The following is a 24,085-nucleotide window of genomic DNA, read 5'->3' on the forward strand; positions in this document are numbered from 1 at the left end:
ACTGCCCTGTGGGCCCCGTCCCGGCCGGCTGCCGCGCCTGCGCACTGCTTCTCCCCCCCCCCCCCCCACCGGCGGGGGGGGGGGGGGGGGCCGGTCCGCCTCGGCGTTGTTGGCGCTGCACAAAATGGCGAAGATCGCCAAGACCCACGAAGGTAAAAAGTCCCCCGGGGCGCCGCCACGGCGCCTTTCTCCTCGTCCCCGCCTCAGAAGCGCGCTTCTCCTCGCCGCTAAGCCGTGGCCGGCTCCGCTCCGCGGCCGGAGAGCGGCCGGGCGGGCTCCCTCCGCGGCGGCCGGGCCCTGCGCGTAATGGCGGCGCCTCCCGCTCCCCGGGGCCGCTGCCGTCCGGGCCCGGCGCGCGCCCCGCCCCGGGGGAGTCTGCCCGGCGGCGGCGTGTTGCCGTGAGGGGAGGGCCCCCCGAGGGGAGCGAGCAGCCGGGGGGCTCGGCCGTCCTCCGACGCGCTGCGTGCCTGCCCTCGGCGTTGCGGGCAGCTCCTGACGTGAATCGGAGCCTTGTTGTGGGGCAGCGCGCTTGGCCCGCACCCGTATATCTTAAAGCAAGCAAAGATAGTTCTCGGAATTGCCCTGCTTCTCTGCCCTTGCTTTTTTTTTTTTTTTTTTTTTTTTTTTCTCTCTCCTCTCTCCCCGTCCATGTTTCTGTGTATGTTCGGTCATGTGACGTTTTCCGTGACTTCCCGGCGTTAATTCCCTAACGAAAACCCACCTTTGGCCATGGGCTGTGCGGTGTGAGGGTGGGCAGGGTGCCCAGCTAGTCAGAGCCTTTGGTGGTGCTAAGTTCGGCACTGAAAAAAAAAAAATCACCAACGGAGAGGTATCATCTCCTGTGAGAGCCAGGTTAATACAGTCTTTAGCACTGCACACCTGATAGTAGTTCATGGATAAAGAAAAGCTGAAGTAGTTGCCTTCGCATTTTTAAGTTTAAGCAAATTGTTTCTTTTTAGCATTCCAGGATATATTTTTTAGAATTTCTAGTTTTTTGTTCATATGCTATAACATGCATGAGGCTTCTACAAGGTACTATCCAAGTATTACCTATCACAGTGTTCTGTTTCCCCTATTAGCTAAAGAGCATTTAATCATAAAATAATTTATTTTTTGAAATTACTTATAGAATGAAGCAAGCTGTGGTCAATTGAACCGAATGAAAATAATTTACACACTTTCAGTTGCATGTGCTAACACGTTAGTGCTGCATTACGACACATATTAAGGATTTTTTTTATATGCAGATTAAAAAAAAAAAAAAACTGGCAATGATCATATAGTGATCTCTTTCCCAATGGAGAAATATTGAACAGCTCGGTTAATTTTTCTTCTGAGTTCTGACCTCTTTCCTTTTTCAGTTCCAGACTGATTTTCAAGATAAAGAGTTGCATGTTACTAAATTGTTCTGGCAGATTTTTCACATCTTTGTGCTCCTTGTTAAATACTTGTTGATTGATTTAAGACAACTTTAAAGAGATCTCAAACAGTTCCAGATTGTTTCAGCTGCATAGCTTCAAGCGGACTCCTTGTTTTGTTAGGCTGAAAAGTAGTTTTATTTGGCTGCTTAGAAAGTCTTAGTAAATACTGGAGTTTTGAATGCTGTCAACAGTAGGTTTTCATTTCCATCTTTTTTTTTCTTGCTTACAGAAAACAAAAACAAACCTCCAAACATCTCATAGAGCCCTAACGGGTAGGAAAACTTTAAGGTAGCTAGAAATAAGACTGCATAGGACAAGTTAAATGTGCAAAAATATAAGGCATGAAAAGAGAGAAACCACATACACTGTAAAATACTGCTTTGGCATGGTGTCTTCTTTCTTTTTTCATGCTGAGTAGTGTCTTGCACTCCAAACATGTTTTAAGTGGACCATACTTTTACGGGAATGGAATACATGTTTTGAGAGAGGCTGTTATGATCTGGCTGTGAGCAAGGTATTTAGTGACTTCTAATTCAAATACGTTGTTTGGAGTAATATTCAACATTTATGATACTTTTGAAACCAATGGCGTGTGTTAAAGTTGCTTCTTTTAAAATACCAAAATATATTAATATGAAAATAATGAAATACAGAAAAGGAACACTCAGTAGGATCTCTTTTTTTTTTTTTTTTTTTTGTAATCCCACTCCCTTTACTGTTTCTCTGTCTTTTGACTGAAGTGATGTCTCTGTTTTGGTTCTGGTTGATTAAATCATCAAACAAGTACTTTGCTTTATGCAGTGCTACTTTGAGCTTTTTCATTGTTCTTCCTTTGTTTTCTTTGCATTTGTGTACTTCGGTAAATAGGGTGAGAGGTTTTCCAAGAAAATCGGTTAGATCAAGGAATCTAAATAGGCTTTTTCCAGCCAAATACTTGATGCTTTCTAAACTTGCCATCAGGCTACTCCCATTTGCAGACCTTTAGACCTGGTTAAGGGGAGCTTGGAGCCCACTGAATGAATGGGTGCTCTTTTCAAGGAGAGAGTAGTATTTATAGGCTTCACTGAGCTAATTGAAAACGACGGTGGCTCCAAGTGTGTGGGGGGGTGCTAATCCTGCAGGCCCTATGCAGACTTCTTTATGGTATACATAACCCAGCAGGTTTTGATGTAAGATAAAAAGAAGGTTCCTTGGGTGTAAACAGTTGTAGTTACTGTAATTTAAAGTGGGCCAATAAAAAAATGAGATCTGTACCCTCTTCAGTAAATAATAGCTACTTATTATATTGTTACTCATAATAGCAATACAATTATTATAAGAGCACATGGCATTAGTCTATAAGCCGTTGGTAAGAATCATTAGTAGGACAACATTTTTGTGTTATGTCCCTTTGTCCTGGAACTCCCAAAGCTGTTCTAACAGTCTCTGTGGATATCTGGAGCCCTCAGGCAAATCTCCATGGCCCACCTTGGGCAGCAGGGTATTTATTGGCAATTTAGGTGGCTGAGCAATATGCTCAGGCTGATTCAGTGGATGGACAAGGAAGAGGATTTTAGGCGAGAAGTTGTGTTACAGCTATGGCTGTGCAGTCAGGCCTTCATACACCATTGAAGAGGTAGCTGTAGTAGCCTAAGAGCATTTGGTGCTAGCAGTGTTGTTCAGGTAGTCCATTTCAACCCAGTGCTGCATTGCAGCAGACTGCAGACAAAACCAGGAATTTGATCTGTCCTTTGGAAGAAACAGCCAGCCAGGAACACCTCACAAACCTGTGAGAAAAGTATTCCTTCGAGTTGTTTCGGTTCCATAATCATGTAATAAGACAACTTGACAAAAACGTAATGCTTAGGTGACGTTGTTTAACAGAGTATGTGTGGTATGCCTCTGAGGATGAGGAGAGACATCTGTTAGCAAGCCTTGGATCCCTAATTCAGCATTAGTAGTTTCTTCTGGTATTCCTCCAGAAATGTAACATACTTGGGAGCAACATGTCTCCATCCTGGACTACCTGGAATCCCCTGTGGAGTATGAGACTTTATGAGGAGTTGAATGTAAGTATGGGCAGGATTCAGCAGGTGGTCCTGGCCAGCAGTGTAGGGCTTTTGTCACGCTCTAGCCTCCCAGGAGTTCTGAGCTTGGCAGGTACCGTGGGTTTCTGTAACACAGGTGACTGTTGAGGTTACTGTGTGCTGCGTGTCTGCAAAACTTTGCTGGGAGCCTGTAAGTGGCTGGAGCGAGGTTCTCCCTGCCAGCTGCTGTCATATTCTACTCTACATATCTTCTGTGCAGGGCACTTTGGACTTTAGAAAAATACTTCTGCTTCTCTTCCTGTTAGACCACTGCAGGAATTACAGGTTTTCTGCCAAGTTTGCTGTTATGAACATAGTGTTTCTATCTGCCAGTCCTACAGGCTCTTAAACCTTGTATTCTTACTCGTAGCTAAAGATTTTTTTCAAGCAGAGCTGTGCATTTGGTTACCTCTGTACAAAGCACACATTTGTATCGGATGCCTAATTTGCCCTCGAGTGCTATTTGTGAGAAGAACCCAGCCTGTACATCATGTCGTGAGGTTTAGAGTTGGCAGTTTACTTGTACAATAAGCAATTCTGCACTGCCTTCTTTCTATAAGTAAAATAATAATAATAATAATAAAAAAATCCCTCAATTATGTTTACTGGTGTGAGGTTCAATATTTTGTGTTAGGAATATTACATTTATTTCATTTTTTAAATTATTCTTATCTTAATTTTTCCCAGGTTTGTTAGCAGATGTTTTAGTATAGCATCTTTTGCAAGATATCTTAATGGAAAAACCTTGTGAAATTTATTCATACTGAAAAAGGGAAATGAGCAACAATAGTAAATAACTTAGGGAAAGTTGCCAATATACAAAAATAATTTAAGAGGCAATGGTACTTCAGATAGGAAAAGGAATCATTGAGGGTTGGAAGGTTGTTTTTTTTTTTTTTTTTTTTTTTGAGATAAACTAGTCCAGTCCTCCTGCTCAAGCATGATTCTTATTTTTTACCAAAGAAGTACAACTCTTGTTTGGCAGAGAAAATAATTGTTTGGTCTACAGAAGTTAACATTTTATAGATAATTGTCTTCATAAATCTATTGAATCAAGTACAAATGGAAACAGTAATTGTTTTTATAGGGTTGCGTGTGCCCTAATATACCAATGTCCAGATTACAATTGTTGAAGACAGTTGAATTGCTGTAACTTACTTTCTTGTTGCCTTACAACAGGTAGGAGGAAAGCATGTTTAAACTTGATTCCTTATTTTTTGGGGTTAGCAAGTTAACGCTGTTTCTGAAAGTACCAAATTTCCATGGTCAAAGCCTGCCACTAGAGTTGATTAGTGTCAGATCCTGGTATATTAAGAGTGGCAGAGCTCTTATTTGTCCTGTTTGAAAAAGCGCTTTTAATTAGAGAATTAGATTAATTGAGAAAACATTTTGTTGATGTAGTGTTGAGAAATATTACTGGTGTAAATTACCTTCTCTGCCATCTCTTCTGGAAGATGAGATGTTAATCTTAGCAGGTTTGAGTGGCTTGCTTCAGGCTGTACAGCAGATACAGTCAGTGCTGGATAATACTACAACTTAAGGAAAATCTGCGTTACATACATTGTGATTTTATAGTTTTGTATGATAGATTTTTTTTCTTATTTATTTAGAGATGGTCTTAAGATTTGGGTGGATAAACTCAGTTTGGTGTATGTAGTAACATGAGTATTGCATTTTGTAATTGCTGTGTGTAAAAAGACTTTTGGTGTTTTTATCCTAGATATTGAAGCACAAATTCGAGAAATTCAAGGAAAAAAGCCTGCTCTTGATGAAGCACAAGGAGTAGGCCTTGATTCCACAGGATATTATGATCAAGAAATCTATGGTGGCAGTGACAGCAGGTTTGCTGGATATGTAACTTCTATTGCAGCAACTGAACTGGAAGATGTAAGTGATTTTACTTAAGGAATGGATTTGAAGTACTCTGGTGTTTATTTGGGGTAATTTTTAATAGCAGTTACTGAAGCAAAAGCAGGTATTTTTGTTAAAGCCATACTGGGCAAAACATGTCTTAGCCTTGGATGTTCATCAGGTCTAATCTGGCTTGTACTTCATGAATTGTGCTTTGGATGTCATGTAGCTCCAAGCAGAAGCCAAAAAGTTATGGTCTGGTACTTAATTAGTATTTTAGCAGTGATTAGAATAGTTAACTTTGTTCTGTCATTGCTGCCAAGATGAAAAAAATCTAATAAAACTTGACTCAAAAAGTTTAAGTGACTATTTTGAAATGCGGTAGAAATATGAATTTTCAGCACTTTTTTTTTTTGTTTTGTTTTGAATTGGCTTTTTCCATTGTTTTGTTTTTCTGATGTATCCAGGCAATAACATCACTTTGTTTATTTTTAATGTTAAACACATGACCACGTCAGACTACAGTTCTGACCTTAAATATATACAAGAACGTATGTATTACACAGATTACATTACATTTTTCAGAGGATGGAAGAACATTCTTGCTGTGTAGTATTTGCCATTTGAAGACTTCTAGGAATTCCTTTATTAAGTTTCCATTGCAGCATTTCACTGAAATCATACTTTTAAGAGCAATTTTTATTTTGGATTGCTGTAAATTAAAGCACGGAAATTGGCTTTTAACGTGACGAAATAGCAAAAGCATCTTGCACATTGTGAATACTTGTAACGTTCTCAACCACAATGGCAATAACTAAATTAACAGTAATATATTTCTGAATCTCTTCCTGTATCTAAAGTGTTTTTTTTTTAGGGCCATTAACTGAAATTTTGTTTTATATTTGTCTGGACTTTACGAAAAAAAAATGGTGTGCACCATTTTTTCCATAACAATTAGAAACTTACATCAATAGTGCTGTTTTGAAATATTTTTTTGTAAAACTAGTGAAGATAGCATTTTTTAGTAAATGTAGCATGTTTACTGAGTCTTGAAGGGAAGAAGATAAACATACCCAAATCCCTAAAATGTCATCTGGCTAAGCAGTTGTTCTGGGGGAATTATACAATAAGCTATATGAAAAGGATTGCTAAGACTTGGAATAAATATTCCAGTTGTCCGTTTTCATCTTGTCTGTAACTGCAGTATGTGAATTTGACATTATCTTAATGCTGTATCAATGTGACAAATTTGCCACGTCTTTCTGCTGACAGGATGATGATGACTACCCATCTACAAGCTTGCTTGGCCAGAAGAAGCCAGGATACCATGCTCCAGTGGCATTGCTTAATGACATCCCGCAGTCAACTGAACAGGTACATCTTAAGGCACAATAAAATACTGTTTTAGGTCTTAAGTAGTAGTGTTTCAACACCAGATCTTGTCTTCTGGAAATACAGGCTGTCTATAAAGCATTATGGTATTTTAATTTTGCTATAAGCTTGTCACTGCTGTATTTACAGGGTGGTAAAAATTGGCATTTCTGTACTTATGATGTGTGCATATACACTAAACCATTAAAAGAGTGTACATTAGACACTCTTAGAAAAATGAAAATAACTGGAATGTCTTAATGTCCGTTATACTTCTATTTTTGTAATCGCTTCTATTTCTGTAAAGAAAATGTAATCGCTTAGGCGTTATATTCCTAAGGTATTTTTATTTGAAACTTAAACACATAAAAACTCGTGTTAGGTCTTTCACAAAAAGCAGAGGAAAGGCTTACAGCTTGAAATGCTTTGGAAGCAAATGAATATGCTGCTTAAAGTAAATTTGTTTCAGAAGTTAGTTGATCAATAATCTTGTGTTTAAAAAAAAAAATTCCAGTTACAGAAGTAAAATTTGTAGTTTTCTAGTATTTTGTCATTCCTACTTAGTTGAGATTTAACATAAATCAGTAATACTGAATACAGGCTAATGGTAACCAGACGTTTTTCATGTTCTTCCTGTGAGACTAACCAGCTTTTTTTCTGGTTTTAGTATGATCCTTTTGCAGAACACCGTCCGCAAAAGATTGCAGATCGGGAAGATGAGTACAAAAAGCACAGGCGGATGATGATAATTTCCCCTGAGCGTCTTGATCCTTTTGCAGATGGTAATTTGTTTTGACTTTTCTATACCCTCTATGAAATTTGTTGTCTTAAACTGTCTTTAGCCCTTTGATTTCAGTTGGCATGCTTATAAGCCTAGTTTTGTTTTTAAACACCCCCTTTTTGTAGAGATTGGGTTGAAAACCTAGATACCATATTCTTCATCTTTATAATACAAGTTTTCTTTCCAGGTAGAAGGACAAGAAAATAATGAGCCATTGCCATAGAAACACAAAGGGTTAAAGGTTTATCTTTTCATTTTGTTTTGGGTTGTGCATTATACTTGAACAACTTGTGTAATGAGTGCTCAAAGTCTTTCAGTACCTTGAAAGTTTTCATTCCAAGTCATAGATTTACAGGGTTATGCTTTTGAAATACTAGTTCTCATAATAGAGCACCTAATTCTTACCATCTTATGTAAACTTAGGTGGTATAGCTAAAAGAAACAAAGGCATATTATAAGACTTGGATACTATTAATAGTTCAAGTCTGTTCTGGTAATTTTAGAATGCAAGTCAGGAAAAGGGGTTTAGTGGGTCTCAGGTGAGTGAGTTTCACGTGTGGAAATAAGGTGCCTGTTGGCTTAAAATTAGCAGCTGTTTTGCAGGTTTTACAAATTAGAGTTTCAGCCTGCATGAATTAGTAGGGATATTAATTATTTTACTTGCTTAATTGTAATTGATATAAACATGTATTGTCAGAATTCACAGGCCCATACTAACTGTCCTTAATTTCTTTCCTACAGCAGTACTGCTATATGCCAGTCCTGTCTGCATTCTTAAGGGTGCAGTTCAACACATCCTGTGTAGATTATGGTGAAAAAGTATTCCAAAGGAAAGTCCTATCAAAGCTAGTGTCAGAATGACACAGCCAATTGGGCAATGATCTTCAGCATAGAAATGTTTAAGAATTTTATTTTTTTCCTAAATTATAATGCTATACCACTTGTATAGCAAATCTGCACATTCTTCTTAAAGAATAGTGTTTTTCTTGACAAGTCTTAATTTTTACAAAGTTGGGCTTCTTGTAAAGTGTTTAAAAGATAACTTAACTCAAGATACACAGCATAAAACAACATATGGTATACAATCCCATTACCTGTGAGTATCATTGTGGTGGTATATGTACTGTATTACATTCCGATCCCAATCGCAATTGTACTTTGAGAAGAGAAGAGGGGGAAAGTGACATCAAACAGTTTTTTGGGATTTTTTTGAAATGAAGCCCTTTTACAATATGACATTGGAAGATCTGGGAGGCGTGTCCAGATTTGTCAAACTTATAAATGGGTCTTTATGATAAAACATTTTAAACATTATTTAGGTATGCGATAGTTATTTATAGTCAGATAACAACTAGGATTTAACAGCTTACACAAGGTAATGTTTTGAATATAAATATATTTCCAAAGTGTTACTAATGGTAAAGAGATAATTTTCTAGGCTTCTATTCTGCTGCTTGAAGTCAGAACTGCTGATGGAGACAAAGGCACGAAAGTGTACGTATTCCGGATTAGCAACCCAGGAACCCATCACTTCTGAAGACTCTTAACTGTGTTGTCATTTTATCATATATATCTGCTTTAAAATATTTGTTTGAAACTGCAGTAGATATGTTTGTGTTCAAACAGGTTAAATTGATCAGCAAACTGAATAAACGTAAGATACAAGTAATTTTTAAAATTTTCAATCAAAAAGTAAAATTAAATGATCGTGGAATAATGTAAAATTAGAGCAGGACAGTAGAAAAATTCAATAGTTTCTGCTTATCCTGTACTCATTGTGCTCCATTCCTGTTGCTGTTCTCTTCTGCAGGAGGGAAGACACCAGATCCTAAAATGAATGCCAGAACATACATGGATGTCATGCGTGAACAACATTTAACAAAAGAAGAGGTGTGTGTGGGGAGGGATTTGCATTTGAACTTGGTTTCATTTTATGCCCTTTGAAATGACAAAAAGAACAATGGGAACATTCTGTTGCCTTTTCCTTAAGTCTTGTTTCTTTGGAGAATCCCGTCTTTCACATTTTGAAAGTCCAGTTGACCTTAAAGACTGGAAAACATCTGTTCTGTATAATACCTAGAGAGTGGAGGGAGAAATGGTCTCAGTATAATTTTTTTTTATACCACTTGGACTTTTTTATTTTCTTGCACAGGAGGAGACAAAAACTGATAATCATTGAAGGGTGTTCAGTGTCAGATTTGTTCTTGTAAGCCGTATGTAAAAAGAATCAAGGGAGGTTTTAAAAGTCATTCCTTATTATGAGATGTTGCAGTACCAAGAACTGCTGTGAGGTTAACGTTTAGTTTTAACAAAGGGAAATATTTAGCTTTATCAAAGGGAAAATAAGTAAAATGCATGCTTGATTCGTGGCTTTTAGAAATTCACATTAATATTTAAAAAGAAGGTTGTAATACAATAAAAGTCCTTGTATAATACCTACAGCACTATCTTATTAACTGGAGCAAGATCTTACAGTTCCAGTGTCATCTGTAGATGTATATTCATCTAATCTAGTTGATAGACATTAAATGAGGAAATAGTATATAATTTTGATAATGTTTCTCTGTCGTCTCACTGGTAAGTGAAAACTAGTCTGTGTCAGAGTGCTGTTTTAGCAATGTTATTTCAGAATTTTAAATGAGAATTTCACGGTGTTTTTTTTTTTAATGTCAGAGGGTATAACAAATTCACATATTTTCCAACTCAACTCTCTTTAATAATTTATTGAAGAGGAGCTCATTTGAAACAGGCTGGTAATGATTTTAAGTCATGCATATGAGAGACAGAAATTGGTAGCACCTTAAAAAAAATCTCAATGCATTTTTTCCTGCTACAATATGGGATTTTATAATAAATGAATTTTAAAACATCTCTTCCAAACACATAACAATGTCAGCATAGAATAATTTGAAAAGATAATAAACTTAAATCAGAGTGGCTAATTGCATGTTGTTTGGGCAAAACTTCAAAAATACAATAAAAAGATACCTGATGCAACTGAAAAATGTTTTCTTAATGTCTGATATGTAGAAGCCTTAAGAAACCTGTTTGTCTTTTTGTGTCCTCGAATAGAGGGAAATTAGGCAGCAGCTAGCTGAAAAAGCTAAAGCTGGAGAGCTTAAAGTCGTCAACGGAGCCCAATCTCAGCCACCTTCAAAACGCAAGCGGCGTTGGGATCAGACAGCTGATCAGACTCCTGGTGCTACACCTAAAAAATTATCCAGCTGGGATCAAGCGGAGGTAATAATCCATGTGTTCATCAGTTTATCTATAGAAGACCTTATTAATGGTAGTCCTCTTGAATTTCAGAAGTTTCTTACTCTGCCAACAAATATGTGCATGCGTGTGCACACAGAAAATAAAAACGGTCTCTTACTGTATATAGAATGAGAGAGATAAATACTTCTGCTTTTGTCTTGTGTAGACTCCTGGACATACACCATCACTGCGCTGGGATGAAACCCCAGGCCGTGCAAAGGGTAGCGAAACTCCTGGTGCTACCCCAGGCTCAAAAATATGGGATCCTACTCCCAGTCATACACCAGCAGGGGCTGCAACACCTGGAAGGGACACACCTGGTCATGCAACACCAGGCCATGGAGGTGCCACTTCCAGTGCACGTAAAAATCGATGGGATGAAACGCCTAAAACAGAAAGAGGTATTTATGGCAAAGCAATCTTAAGAAGTTTTGAATGGCTAATGGTGTTGGAATTTTCCAGCCTACACAAACAGTAGAAGCAACAGGTAGACAAGAAATAAATACATTCTGACATCTAGTGGCTGATGTGAAGTGATGTTTTTGTTTGAGTTTCTAGCCTTGGATTCTGTCTAATACCTTACCACAAATCCGTGAAAGTAGCTCTGTTCAAAAAATTTATCACAATTTCGTGGTACGTCTAGTGACTGCTGCAGATTGGGATTTTAGTGAGTATTTAGAACGTAATAAAGTAGCTTACATGGAATTGTTTTTGTGATACAATTTTGTGTGTGGTTTTTGAACTGTTTAATTTTTTTTTTTTTTTTGAAATCTTGCTTTAACATTGAAGTGAGCTTTGGGAGCATTTTTCTCCCCTGCCTTAATTTTAATGATGCTCAGAGAACAATGAAAACACCTCTTAAATGTTTTATCAAGTGAGTGTGTAGAGTACTTTATTATCTAGAACATCTTGAGTTGAGTTTTTTGTCTTTTTTTAGTATTTTATTTTTGCCAAAGTTCAATGAGAACATGAGATACTTTTTCATAAAGTGAAATCCTCTGGATGTTTTTCGTGTAATGATTTTCAGTATTCACTGAAAAAAATCAGAACTTTTCTACTGTATTTGTTTATTTCATAATTGTTGATTCATGTAGATATATGGATATTATCAATATCTAATTCTATTTTCACTATAGTTGGAACATGTACTGTTCAGCTTTCTACAAAAATATTTTGTTTTATTTTAGATACTCCGGGACATGGCAGTGGATGGGCTGAGACTCCTCGTACAGATAGAGGTGGTGATTCCATTGGTGAGACACCAACCCCAGGAGCAAGTAAAAGAAAGTCACGGTGGGATGAAACACCTGCTAGCCAGATGGGTGGCAGCACTCCTGTTCTGACACCTGGCAAAACACCCATTGGTACACCAGCTATGAACATGGCAACTCCGACACCAGGTGAGCGCAGTTCATTCCCTAAGACTTCGCTTCTTTACATGAAAATGAAGCACTTAGCTTTATATCATATTTTGAAACAGTCTTTTGCCTAACATGCTCTTCTGCCGGTGTAAAAGCAGTCAGCATATGCTCAGTTTACCAGTTTACCTTTTTAAAAGCCCACAGCTAATCAGTTCAGTGTGGTAATCAAGGCTCAAGTTATGGGTGTGTTCACGTTCAACCTAGTTGGTGAAGACACTGATAAAAGACTATAAAAGTTTAATGTCTTAACTGGCTACAGTCTTGAAGTTCTGTGGGAACTTTGGCTCAAGAGAACACCTAAAAGGTTAAGTAAACATATCTTCTGCATATGCAAGTTTTCTTAAATCCTCCTTTTCTAATTTGAATACAGGTCATATCATGAGCATGACTCCTGAACAGCTTCAGGCTTGGCGTTGGGAGAGGGAAATTGATGAGAGAAACAGACCACTTTCTGATGAGGAATTGGACGCTATGTTCCCTGAAGGATATAAGGTAATTCATCTGAAGTAAAATACAGCAGACCATGGTGTTGTTTTTGTTTGTTTGTTTTTTTTTTTTTTCTGCCAGAGGATAGGGATTTTATTTTCTTTTTAAACAAGTTGTCCAATACGTAGAATATTTCACAGTAAGTACTGATTAATTCATGTAGACATTTGGTTGGTTCAGTTGCTTGTTTACTGTAAATCTGTTAGAAAGGGATAAACTTTTTGGTTTGAAAGGTCAGTCTTCATTCTGCTTCTCAATGGTAGGAGTGCTTGTTAAAGTCTTAAATGAAGCCCGGACATAGTAAGACAAAGGAGAGTTACAAATTTTAAGCTGGCAAATAAATTACGTTGATATAAATACTGAAGTGCTTTTTTAAAAATACTTCTGTTAAGAGAGTTTCTGAGTTTATTATCCAAGCTTTCTTTAGTGCAAGTGTGCTTTCTTCTGAAATAATTGTCAACACACAATAAGCACAAATAGGAACTATCACGCTGAATTTGTTTATATCGCTGAATATTAAATCTGACGTATGCAATAACACACAAATCTGCAAATGACTAAACCTGTATGTTCTACTTTTATTTGCTTTACATTTGATGCATTCCTCCCTTCGTATCTGCTGTGGTAAAATAAAGTCTCTGCGTTGCAGGCTGTGGAGACTCTCCTTTAGGTTTCTGTTGTGGTGTGGTTTTTAATGTATTTCATTCCTCCTTCGGTAGGTTCTTCCCCCACCAGCTGGGTATGTACCCATTCGCACTCCAGCCCGTAAGCTTACAGCAACTCCAACGCCTTTGGGTGGTATGACTGGATTCCACATGCAGACGGAAGACCGCACTATGAAGAGCGTCAATGACCAGCCATCTGGCAATCTTCCGTTCCTAAAACCAGATGATATCCAATACTTCGATAAACTTCTGGTAAATGCGACTTCATTTGAGCTGATTAAAGTTGCCTGATCTTTTTTGAACTTGTAGCAATGCCTATTAATTTGTCTGGATTTATATGTAGGTTGATGTTGATGAGTCAACTCTGAGTCCTGAAGAACAGAAGGAGAGGAAGATAATGAAATTACTTCTGAAAATAAAGAATGGCACACCTCCCATGAGAAAGGTAAGATTAATTATCAGATGCATTCTTACCACTCCAATTTTCAAAAATAAGCATTTATTTTCACACTTAGTTTCAGACTACTGTTGTTACTCCTGCAGTCCACGGGATTCTCTTAAAAAAATCTTGTAAACTTGGAGAGCTGTTTAGTGCTTTATCCCTCTATAAATGTACAGCTTTTTTTGTCCTTCTATGTACTTGGTTTTAGCTGCTCTTTGTATGGTAATGTCAGTCACTAAATATCATATGATGGCTTATAGAATATTTTACAATTATGAGAAGGCAGTTTTATAGTGCTTTTTCATTACAGGCCTTTGTAATTTTCTGGATTTTGCTTGTTAAGTTGGCAGTGTAGCTCTTACTCAAGTTTCTGGCTTGCGCAGCATGTAATAAATTAGCAGCATTTTCTGCACAGCTGTACTCTAAACAACCTAAGTACCAAGCTGTGTAGATGCAAGGAAGTGCTGTGTAAAAGAATTTGCAGGTGGTACTATTTTTGTATAATATTAGACCAGGATCGTGCTTTTCATAAAAACTGAACATCAGAGAGAGAAAATCTGTGTGTTTTTCTTGATGCATTTATGTAAAAACAAATGCAGCATAAAATCATTTGAAAATGTTTAGCAGTGGTAGGAAGAAGTATTTTGAAACCTGTGCTTACAATAGATTACATTTAAACTTGGCTAATGTGTACTTGCTTTGTTAGTATTGTTTCCTTAGTTTAACTGACAGGCTGTTTGATTTTTTTATTATTTTTTTAGGCTGCTTTGCGACAAATTACTGATAAAGCTCGAGAATTTGGAGCAGGACCATTGTTTAACCAGATTCTGCCTCTGCTGATGTCACCAACGCTTGAAGATCAGGAGCGTCACTTGCTTGTCAAAGTCATAGACAGAATTCTCTACAAACTGGATGACTTGGTCCGACCGTATGTACACAAGGTCTGTTGAAGTTCACTATTTCATCTTTGATTAGTTCTTTTTGATCGCTGCTGGGAGAAATGTAAGGTCTATTTGCATAGCTGAGAATGATTTTTTTATAAACCTACATATTTCTTCAAATGAATTTCAAAATCTCTTGTAGTGTGATCCAAGTGTGGGTTTTGCATTATTAAGGCCTGATGTTAAAATGATAAATGCATACTTGAGGAGGGAGGGGGAGGATTTTACATGATCTAGGTGGCATCTGTAGGCCAGGTTCTTCAGAGTTCTTCTGAGAAAAAAGTGTAACTTTTTTTTTTTTTCTGGACATCATATTGCTTAAAGCTTGGATCCGTGGAATTATCTCTTGTTTCATGGAATCTTCATTTTCTTATTAGGACCAGAAATTCTCTTTAATGCATTCATAAATGGTAATGTTTTTCTTATTTTTTCAGATCCTTGTTGTCATTGAACCACTGCTGATTGATGAAGACTATTATGCCAGAGTGGAAGGCAGAGAAATTATTTCAAACTTGGCAAAGGTAATAAAGTTGCTTTCTTCAGTGAGATCGTGAGTTGGGGAGTTCTCTTAGATATACTTACATAGATCTTCTATAGAGTCATGGCAGAAAAATTAACTGCGCTGTTAATAAATACAATCCATATGTTCTGTATGTTTTTCTTTCAGGCTGCTGGTTTGGCAACAATGATCTCTACAATGCGTCCTGATATCGACAATATGGATGAATATGTCCGAAACACAACAGCTCGAGCCTTTGCTGTTGTAGCCTCTGCTTTGGGCATTCCTTCTCTGTTACCGTTCTTGAAAGCTGTCTGTAAAAGCAAAAAGTCCTGGCAGGCTAGGCATACTGGCATCAAGATTGTGCAGCAAATTGCTATTCTTATGGGTTGTGCTATCTTGCCTCATCTCAGGAGCTTGGTTGAAATTATTGAACATGGTAGGTTCTGCCTTCTGGGGCTAAGATTTTTCTAAGATTTTTTTTTTTTGTCTTTGGAATTTGTCTTTTGTGGTGAGGCAAAAGGATATTAAGGTCCTTGTTTCGTATGTTCTTTTGACACTGATAAATAATACAGCTGCCTCAAAGAGGAACAGTGGGTTAATTTTCCCAAAAATAAGTTTCTCTTTTTTTACTGTCTATGTATGTTTGTTATTTTGAGTTTAAGATACGAGAAGTGGTCCTCAACACTACTGTTTTACAGGTCTTGTGGATGAGCAGCAGAAAGTTCGTACCATCAGTGCTTTGGCTATTGCTGCTTTGGCTGAGGCAGCTACTCCCTATGGTATTGAGTCATTTGATTCTGTTCTGAAGCCTTTATGGAAGGGTATACGTCAACACAGAGGAAAGGTATGTCTAAAATACTTCCTTTTAGTTTGAATTGAAATGAGCTTGTGTCTTTTGTAACTCATTGGAGATATTTCTTCTTTTAAATAGGGTTTGGCTGCCTTTTTGAAGGCTATTGGTTATCTGATCCCACTCATGGATGCTGAGTATGCGAACTATTACACCAGAGAAGTCATGCTAATTCTTATCAGAGAGTTCCAGTCTCCTGATGAAGAGATGAAAAAAATTGTATTGAAGGTACATCAGAATTAATTGTTCATACACTGACAGTGCAAGATACTGAAATGATCAACTCTGAATGCTTAGCATTGACATTGAATATGTATATTCATCCTTTTCTTTAAAATAAAACCAAAACACCACAAACTCTACACAGAATTGAAATTGTTGTATTTTATTTCCTGCCAGGTGGTCAAGCAGTGTTGTGGTACGGATGGTGTTGAAGCAAACTACATTAAAACGGAGATCTTGCCACCATTTTTCAAACACTTTTGGCAGCACAGAATGGCATTGGACAGGAGAAATTACAGACAGGTATTTCAGTTGGAAAATGACAGTAAAACAGAATTCATGTTAGGTTGTCTTTCAGCCTAAATGCTTTTTTCTATGTCATGTATGTCCTGTGATGGAAATGTGTTTGGAATAGTGGTTTAGAAGGTGCATAGCTTGGAGGTACATAGACTGTTACGAGGCTACCAAGCATTTATCTTCTGTGAATATGAATCTACATCAGTTCTAAATTCACCTTTTTGTTGTTGTTGAAAACACTGGATGATTTCAAAAGGTGAAAACAGTTGTTTATAGCGAGCTTAAAGAAAACATTGTCAGTCTTAGGGTGAGCTTCAGATTCCTCTTTTTTCAATAGTGGTAGTGAGGCTACTGTAGCTATACAGGTGCATCATTTTTTTGTATGTGTGTACTGCTGCATTTTTACTGTTTTCCTAATGGAACCTATTTCGAATTTACCACTCGTAACTTCTTTCTGAAAAAGATTTCCATTGAAATGAAATTGGAAACCAGCATAGTGCTGTTTGTCCTCTTCAGACAAGGGAAATTTATTGTCAATATTTAGAAGATAGATTTTAACAATGTTTCCTCGCTTACCCTTTGTATATTTCAGTTGGTTGATACAACAGTGGAGCTGGCAAATAAAGTTGGAGCAGCTGAAATTATTTCTAGAATTGTGGATGATCTGAAAGATGAGGCTGAGCAGTACAGAAAAATGGTCATGGAAACAATTGAGAAGATAATGGGAAATCTGGGTGCGGCAGACATTGATCATAAACTGGAAGAACAACTTATTGATGGTATCTTGTACGCCTTTCAAGAACAGACCACAGAGGTATGGGCAAGGGGTATTTAGTATTTGCTTGACTTTATTGGAAGGTAGTTCAGTGTTAGTTACAGGGAAATGTATGCTTGTAAGCAATTTTTTTAACCCCTGTACATGCTCTGATCAATGGAATCCAAATAATAGATCTAGAATGTTAGCATTTTAATAATAACAATTTTAGGTGAAGGCAGATGTAAGGAAAACACAATAGTGGCTTTGACCTAATTTTCCTTTGTTGTTTTAACACCCAGGATTCTGTGATGCTGAATGGTTTTGGCACAGTGGTTAATGCTCTAGGCAAAAGAGTTAAGCCCTACTTGCCACAAATCTGTGGTACTGTTTTGTGGCGTTTGAACAACAAATCGGCTAAAGTTCGGCAGCAGGCTGCTGACCTGATCTCTCGTACTGCAGTTGTCATGAAGACTTGTCAAGAGGTATTGTATTGACTTGTATCAAATTTGCTATAGGGTGTCATATGAATGAGAAGGACAGAAACAATCTCTAAATCTCTGTACTTGGTTGTAGGAAAAACTGATGGGACATCTGGGAGTTGTGTTGTATGAGTACCTGGGTGAAGAATATCCTGAAGTATTGGGCAGCATACTTGGAGCGCTTAAGGCTATTGTGAATGTTATAGGTATGTTTGTGTATTGATTACGTGCTTATTCAAGAGTAAAATGAAAAGGCAGTGCAAAACTTAATATGCTTCTTTGGATTCAATAGGTATGCACAAGATGACACCACCTATCAAAGATCTGCTACCACGGCTTACGCCTATCTTGAAGAACAGACATGAGAAAGTACAGGAGAACTGTATTGATCTTGTTGGGCGAATTGCAGACCGGTAAGCTGGCTACTAGTAAAATTGATCTTCTGTGGAAGCAATTACTGTAGCAAAAGCTAAACTTGAATATCAGGTCTGGCATCTATTTTTTTGTTTGCTTGTTTTGTTTTTTCATCGCTTGATATTTGTTAAATTTTATTTTGAAAGTTGTGCATGATGTTTAAGACAAAATACTTTGCACGTGATCTATTGAATGCATTGTAATTACATGTAATCATATTATCTATAAACATTTTGTAAGGAGTATATTGTCCATGTCTTCAAATTTAAAACTTACTATGTTGCATGCATTCTGTGTAAACTGTTAATCAGTGATGGTCTGATGTTAAGGGATTCTTTCTTTAAGTAAATTCGTTAAATAGTGTCCCTGTGTTGATAATGAATGAATAGGTGCTGCAGTTTGAGATTTTATTTTAAAACTTTTAACATCACTGAAGAGGTAACTCACTTTACTCTCTTTCAGAGGTGCAGAATATGTTTCCGCAAGAGAATGGATGAGGATCTGCTTTGAACTGCTTGAATTATTAAAAGCTCACAAGAAAGCTATTAGAAGAGCCACAGTAAACACTTTTGGTTATATTGCGAAAGCTATTGGGTGAGTTAGTCTAATGCTTTATCCAATTCTACACAAAATTGCGTAACATAGCGATGATAGAATTTTACTGGTAAGAAATATTTGAGCTTCTTTTCTTCTAACGTGTCAAATGTGTACACTTGATTTTTATTAATTCAGTAGGAGAATATAAATGCATTCTTTATTAACATATGGTGCTACACTTTTGAACTTAATTTGTAGGCTAGCAAGTTTAGAGTGTAACTTGTTACTAAGAGCCATTTGTCTCCTCAAGTTTTGATAGTGTGATTCTCATTCAGACTCTCTGTATTGTTTCATAAACTCTCCTTTAAACACTTATTTCTCTTAAATTTATGCTTCCTTCATTTGCAAAGGATCTTTTGAAACTAAGTTGGTATTACAAGTCATCAAATAGTAGAATGCTGTGCAATTCCCATTTTTATGCATAGTCTTAAATGAATGACCAATTGCTGATTTAAACAGAGCAAGTTACCAAGTAATGTTATAACTGGGCTTTTCTACACCCTATTGCCTATCTCTGTCAAAGTCTTATTTGGAATTAACATGTATAATTGTGTACATGTTTGTAATTGCTTGTGGGATCAGAGTAATAGCGGGGAGGCTACTCGTATCTCCCAGCTTGTTTGCAAACTAACAAGAGGAAGAACTAAAGCTAAGACTAGGGAATTTTGTTGTTGTTGTTGTTGTTTGTTTGTTTGTTAAAAAAAAAAGGCTATGAAAAATACAAGGTCTTACAGTCAATTGAGCTGTTTTGAAGTTTAATGGCTTATGGTGTTTCCCAGTTATTTTAATTCTTTGAAGAAAGGCTAAGCCACGTTCTTCCACAGTATTCTGTTTCAGTCTCAGCTAACTTACGTACGTCCTCAGTGAATTTATTGACATGCATATTATCTCTTCCAGACCTCATGATGTATTGGCTACACTGCTAAATAACTTGAAAGTACAGGAAAGACAGAACAGAGTATGTACTACAGTAGCAATTGCTATTGTAGCTGAAACATGCTCCCCTTTCACAGTGCTGCCTGCACTCATGAATGAATACAGAGTTCCGGAACTGAATGTCCAGAATGGTGTGTTAAAATCTCTTTCTTTCCTGTTTGAATACATTGGAGAGATGGGGAAAGATTACATTTATGCTGTTACACCATTGCTTGAAGATGCTTTAATGGACAGGTGAGTACACTTCTTTCTGTCTGTGGTACAGTTAGCCATAGTCGTGTGTTAAGCATATAGCGGGGTCTTAACAATCACAAATATGCACATTGTCCTTGTTAGCTTTTTTTGATCAAAGTGACCAGCATAATTCAGGACCCATTGTCTGCAAATAATTCAGATTATATACTTCTATTTTTCTCATGCTGTTGAAGATTAAAATGATACAAGCATCTTAAGTGGGACAGGACTTAACTATATTCAAACAGCTTCTGATCATTTCTATTGTTAGTACCTTCGTGGAATTATAACACAATATTTTGTCAGAAAATAGTCTTTATTAGATTAACTGATTTTTGGTTATTGTGCCTCTTACTGCCATTAGATGTGGGTTAAAAGCATATATTACTGCTTTCAAAGTAGTGTTAGTGAAAAGAAACGTGATGCTTGTGTCCAATTACATTGTTTCTAAGTATAATTTATTAACTGACCATTGTTTTCTTTCCAGGGATCTTGTACACAGGCAAACAGCCAGTGCCGTGGTGCAGCACATGTCTCTTGGTGTCTATGGGTTTGGCTGTGAAGATTCTCTGAATCATTTGTTAAATTATGTATGGCCTAATGTGTTTGAAACCTCCCCACACGTCATTCAGGCAGTTATGGGAGCTCTGGAGGGCCTCAGAGTTGCTATCGGTCCGTGCAGAATGTTGCAGTATTGTTTACAGGTATGTCCTAATGTATGTTGGGATAGCAGAGACAGCAGTTGTCAGACAGGCTTCACTTCAGAAGACAAAAAGTCAGCGCAAGGAGACTTCCAGCAAAGGAAAACAGTCTGGCTTCTCATCTCTTTAAAGTATTTAAGCACGGCATCCTGTACCAATGACTTTGATAATGGCAACTTGAAGTAAACACCCATTTTTGTGGAGTGAGATAACTGATTATATTGAAGAACTTGCATAGAAATAAGTAACAGAATATAAATTGACTAAAAAAGGTCTCTGACTTGTAAAAGTGGAAGCGTGCAAACTTGAGGACACTAAATAATGAATGGGGAATAAATAAGTAGTCCAAAAGTTAGGAAAATAAGTAAGAAGTGAGATTAATAACAGAGGCTAGGATTGTTACTAAATCAACGTTATTTACTGTTAGCCAAGTAAAATAGTAAGTAATTTAAAACTGCTGAAATGCAAAGTGCTAGAAAACAGTGCTTGGAACAGAATTTATACCACTACAACAGTGCTACTTAGCCTGGCTTCTCTAAATGAGTATGTGGAAGTAAAATCTGAAGGCTCCTTTTCTCTGTATTTGTGCGTAACAGTTCTTGCTGCATTGGGTGTAGAATTTAAACACACAACAGATGAGAAGCAAGGATGAATGTAGTGCAGATCAGTGTAGAGATGGTGTGACTGCATTTTATTAATTGGTACATAAAGAATTTAACTCAGGCAGGGTCCTCAATACAAACATACTGACATCAGTAGGAAGGTGAAAGTTCCATAAGAAGTCTCTTGTGCAGTGCATTTTTTGCTCATTTTATTTGTAGTTTCTTAGTTTGTAAAAACACTAGAAGGACGTTCTACATTCTGCTCATCATTCTGCTCATTTTTTTTATGTTTAAGAATCATTTATCCCCTGTATTTCTATCCAGTGCTCTCTACAGAATTAAATCGCAGGTAATGGAGCCAAAGATAAGATTAAATTCCAAATGAATACACTGCAGCTGACTTTAATTCCCTTTAAATCATTTTTTTTTTTAATGGAAAAGTAGAGGTAGATCTAGTGGAATTTCCCCCTCCAGGAGGAAAAAACACTTTGAGATATAATAAAATAATTTCTTAGTACTTGCTGGTTCATATAGTCACAAGATTGGGAATGACATGTTTATTGCACCTTATTTGTTATAAATGATGTTAATTGTTATCAATGCTTTTCAAATGCTTATTGTATAAAACTTGTTTAGATTTAATAACATACATTTAGAACTTAAGGTTTAAATAAAACTGTGTTTTGTTTTGTAGGGCTTGTTTCACCCTGCCCGGAAAGTCAGAGATGTCTATTGGAAGATTTATAATTCCATCTATATTGGATCACAGGATGCTCTGATAGCACATTATCCAAGAATCTATAATGATGAAAAGAACACCTATATTCGTTATGAGCTTGACTACATCTTATAATCTTCTTGTTCTGTTGTTTGTGTTTAATGCACAGCTGTTCTTCACTTAAATGCTTCAGATTTGATGATGTACAATTTTAAAATATTGGAGATCAGTATAGAGCTGGTCAGAGGCAGAGCTAGGAATCCAGTAGCATGATTTTTTAAATATGTCTTTGTTTTTGATGTTAAACAGTTAAAGCCAGTAGTGACCAAGAAAACAGTGATTACAATGTACTGGAGGGATTTCATTTTGGATTCATCTTTATGAAGATTTAGATTTCATTCCTTGTGTTTAAAGGGGTTGTTTATTTCAGAAATAAACATTTGTGTATAAAAAAGAATTCTGGTGTGGTTTTTGGACAGAGGGACTTGTGAAACGAGTCTCTGATGGATTTAAGTATTTGTTCATGTAATAAATAGGTGGCATAAAACATTTTAACCCTTTTTGTCATCCCCTAGCTTTTGAATAAATAAGAAAATTATACAAACTGTAGTAAATGTGTGTATCTTTGTCATGCAATAATGAAGCTGTACTCTGGCAGAGAGTAGTGGTAGTTTGTTTTCATGGAAAAAACAGTGTTCGTTTGCTTGTTATTGTTTCATCTGCAGTATCCTGGTTGTAGGGTTGATTAGTTTATCACCATTTTCAAAAAGTAGTTTATTAGTAATTGCATCAATTGCATGACTTAGGTATGTTGATCACATTTAGCATGTCTTCAGGCATGTACAGCTGTATAAAATGTCAAGTAATATTTATAGGCTGTGCTGTAATTCCTAAACAGATTTAGGGAGTCACATCTCTAGCACTTGAGATGAGGTGATTTTTAAGTGTGTGACATAGTGAATGCTGATGTTGTCAGTTTGAGATAAGGAGAGTATTTTATTTCCTCATTTGTTCTTTTCTTATTCTCCTGTGCATGTACTCAAGAGAAAGAAAACATAAAGGGCAGCCTGGTATTTGACAGTATGCCAAAGAAAGCACAAGTTTAAATCAATCTGGTACTGTTGTACAGTATCCACATGTTTATTACAAGAAAACAAAAGGTATGTCAGGCATATTGTCTTGTTGGTCCCTTACTCAAGTTAGGTGATTAATGTCTATCTCACCTACTTCAGTGGTACGTTGTTAGCTGACTTTGCTGTTTTACAGAAATGCAAGGTTCTTTACTTGTTCAGCATGTAAGAAAATCCCACACTATCTCTCAAGGCCTAAGTTTTTGTTAAGGGGTTGGGATGGTGCAACAATGCCTTGGAGAGCCGTTTGTTATGAACTGAAAAACACGCCTTTTTTCTTTTCTTTACAAGTGTGCTTTATTCTAAAAATTATTGGGTGGAAACAGTGGGAACTTCAAGACTTTATAGTTGAACTGTTCCCTGGGAGAGAATAACACATGCATTCCAGTCTTCCTAGTGCTGCTGTCTCACTTCATAATGTTTGTTTCATAGATGGCCTGTCATCCTCACTTCAGTATTTCGGCAGGATAGGACAGGGTAAGTGCCAGTGGAGAGTGGAAACAAAACTGTTTTTTGAGGGGCTAGCCAAAATAGAGCTCTGATACAGGCAGGATATAATTGTGACTCATGACTACTAGCTGTGTTATCAGCAAAACAGTTTTAAAAAGAGTCAAATAGTAAAAGTTGTCTAGTAGGAGGGAGGGGAGTAACTAAATCTTTTTGTATCTTGCAAGCTCTTCATGTGACTCTCAAAAGTCTTTGCACAAATATATTTGAGGAAGATGCAAACTTTTTTTTCTTCCTGTGAAAGAAGAAAAAAGGAAGGAAATCTGTTTGCTGAAACAGCTGTACACAAAACTTTTTTTTTTTTTTTTTTTGGTATCCCTAGCATCTGATATGAAACCTAGTTTGAAATAGCAGTATTCAAGTGCAATTCTTTGCATGCAGCATCATCAGTAGTCCCGCATCAGAACTTGCCCAAAAACATCATCTCTGCGTTACA

General features: G+C 37.0%; 1 protein-coding gene across 3 annotated transcripts; it reads left to right on the top strand.

Annotated features, from left to right (window-relative positions):
• On the top strand, positions 1-22,617 carry SF3B1 (splicing factor 3b subunit 1). 3 transcript variants are annotated; one of them, XM_035332236.1, is made up of 25 exons: positions 125-152; positions 5,208-5,374; positions 6,611-6,712; positions 7,377-7,491; positions 9,301-9,380; positions 10,563-10,730; positions 10,915-11,149; positions 11,936-12,148; positions 12,540-12,661; positions 13,375-13,572; positions 13,664-13,765; positions 14,524-14,703; positions 15,138-15,224; positions 15,371-15,641; positions 15,904-16,049; positions 16,137-16,283; positions 16,455-16,580; positions 17,167-17,388; positions 17,631-17,813; positions 17,905-18,016; positions 18,103-18,223; positions 18,687-18,818; positions 19,719-19,991; positions 20,479-20,695; positions 21,989-22,617. In XM_035332236.1, exons 1-25 carry the CDS (start codon positions 125-127, stop codon positions 22,145-22,147), a joined length of 3,906 nt encoding a protein of 1,301 aa, XP_035188127.1. In that variant the 3' UTR covers positions 22,148-22,617. The 3 variants fall into 3 exon arrangements, 2 of the variants coding, with proteins under 2 accessions (XP_035188127.1, XP_035188128.1); XM_035332237.1 differs by lacking the exons at positions 125-152; positions 5,208-5,374; positions 6,611-6,712; positions 7,377-7,491 and adding an exon at positions 7,515-8,984 and having other exon boundaries at positions 21,989-22,147; XR_004752557.1 differs by lacking the exons at positions 10,915-11,149; positions 11,936-12,148; positions 12,540-12,661; ... (14 more) ...; positions 20,479-20,695; positions 21,989-22,617 and adding an exon at positions 8,929-8,984 and having other exon boundaries at positions 1-152; positions 10,563-10,615.
• The last annotated feature ends 1,468 nt before the right edge of the window (positions 22,618-24,085 follow it).

Source organism: Oxyura jamaicensis, chromosome 7 (assembly GCF_011077185.1).
Source record: "Oxyura jamaicensis isolate SHBP4307 breed ruddy duck chromosome 7, BPBGC_Ojam_1.0, whole genome shotgun sequence".
In the NCBI taxonomy this organism is placed as follows: domain Eukaryota; kingdom Metazoa; phylum Chordata; class Aves; order Anseriformes; family Anatidae; genus Oxyura; species Oxyura jamaicensis.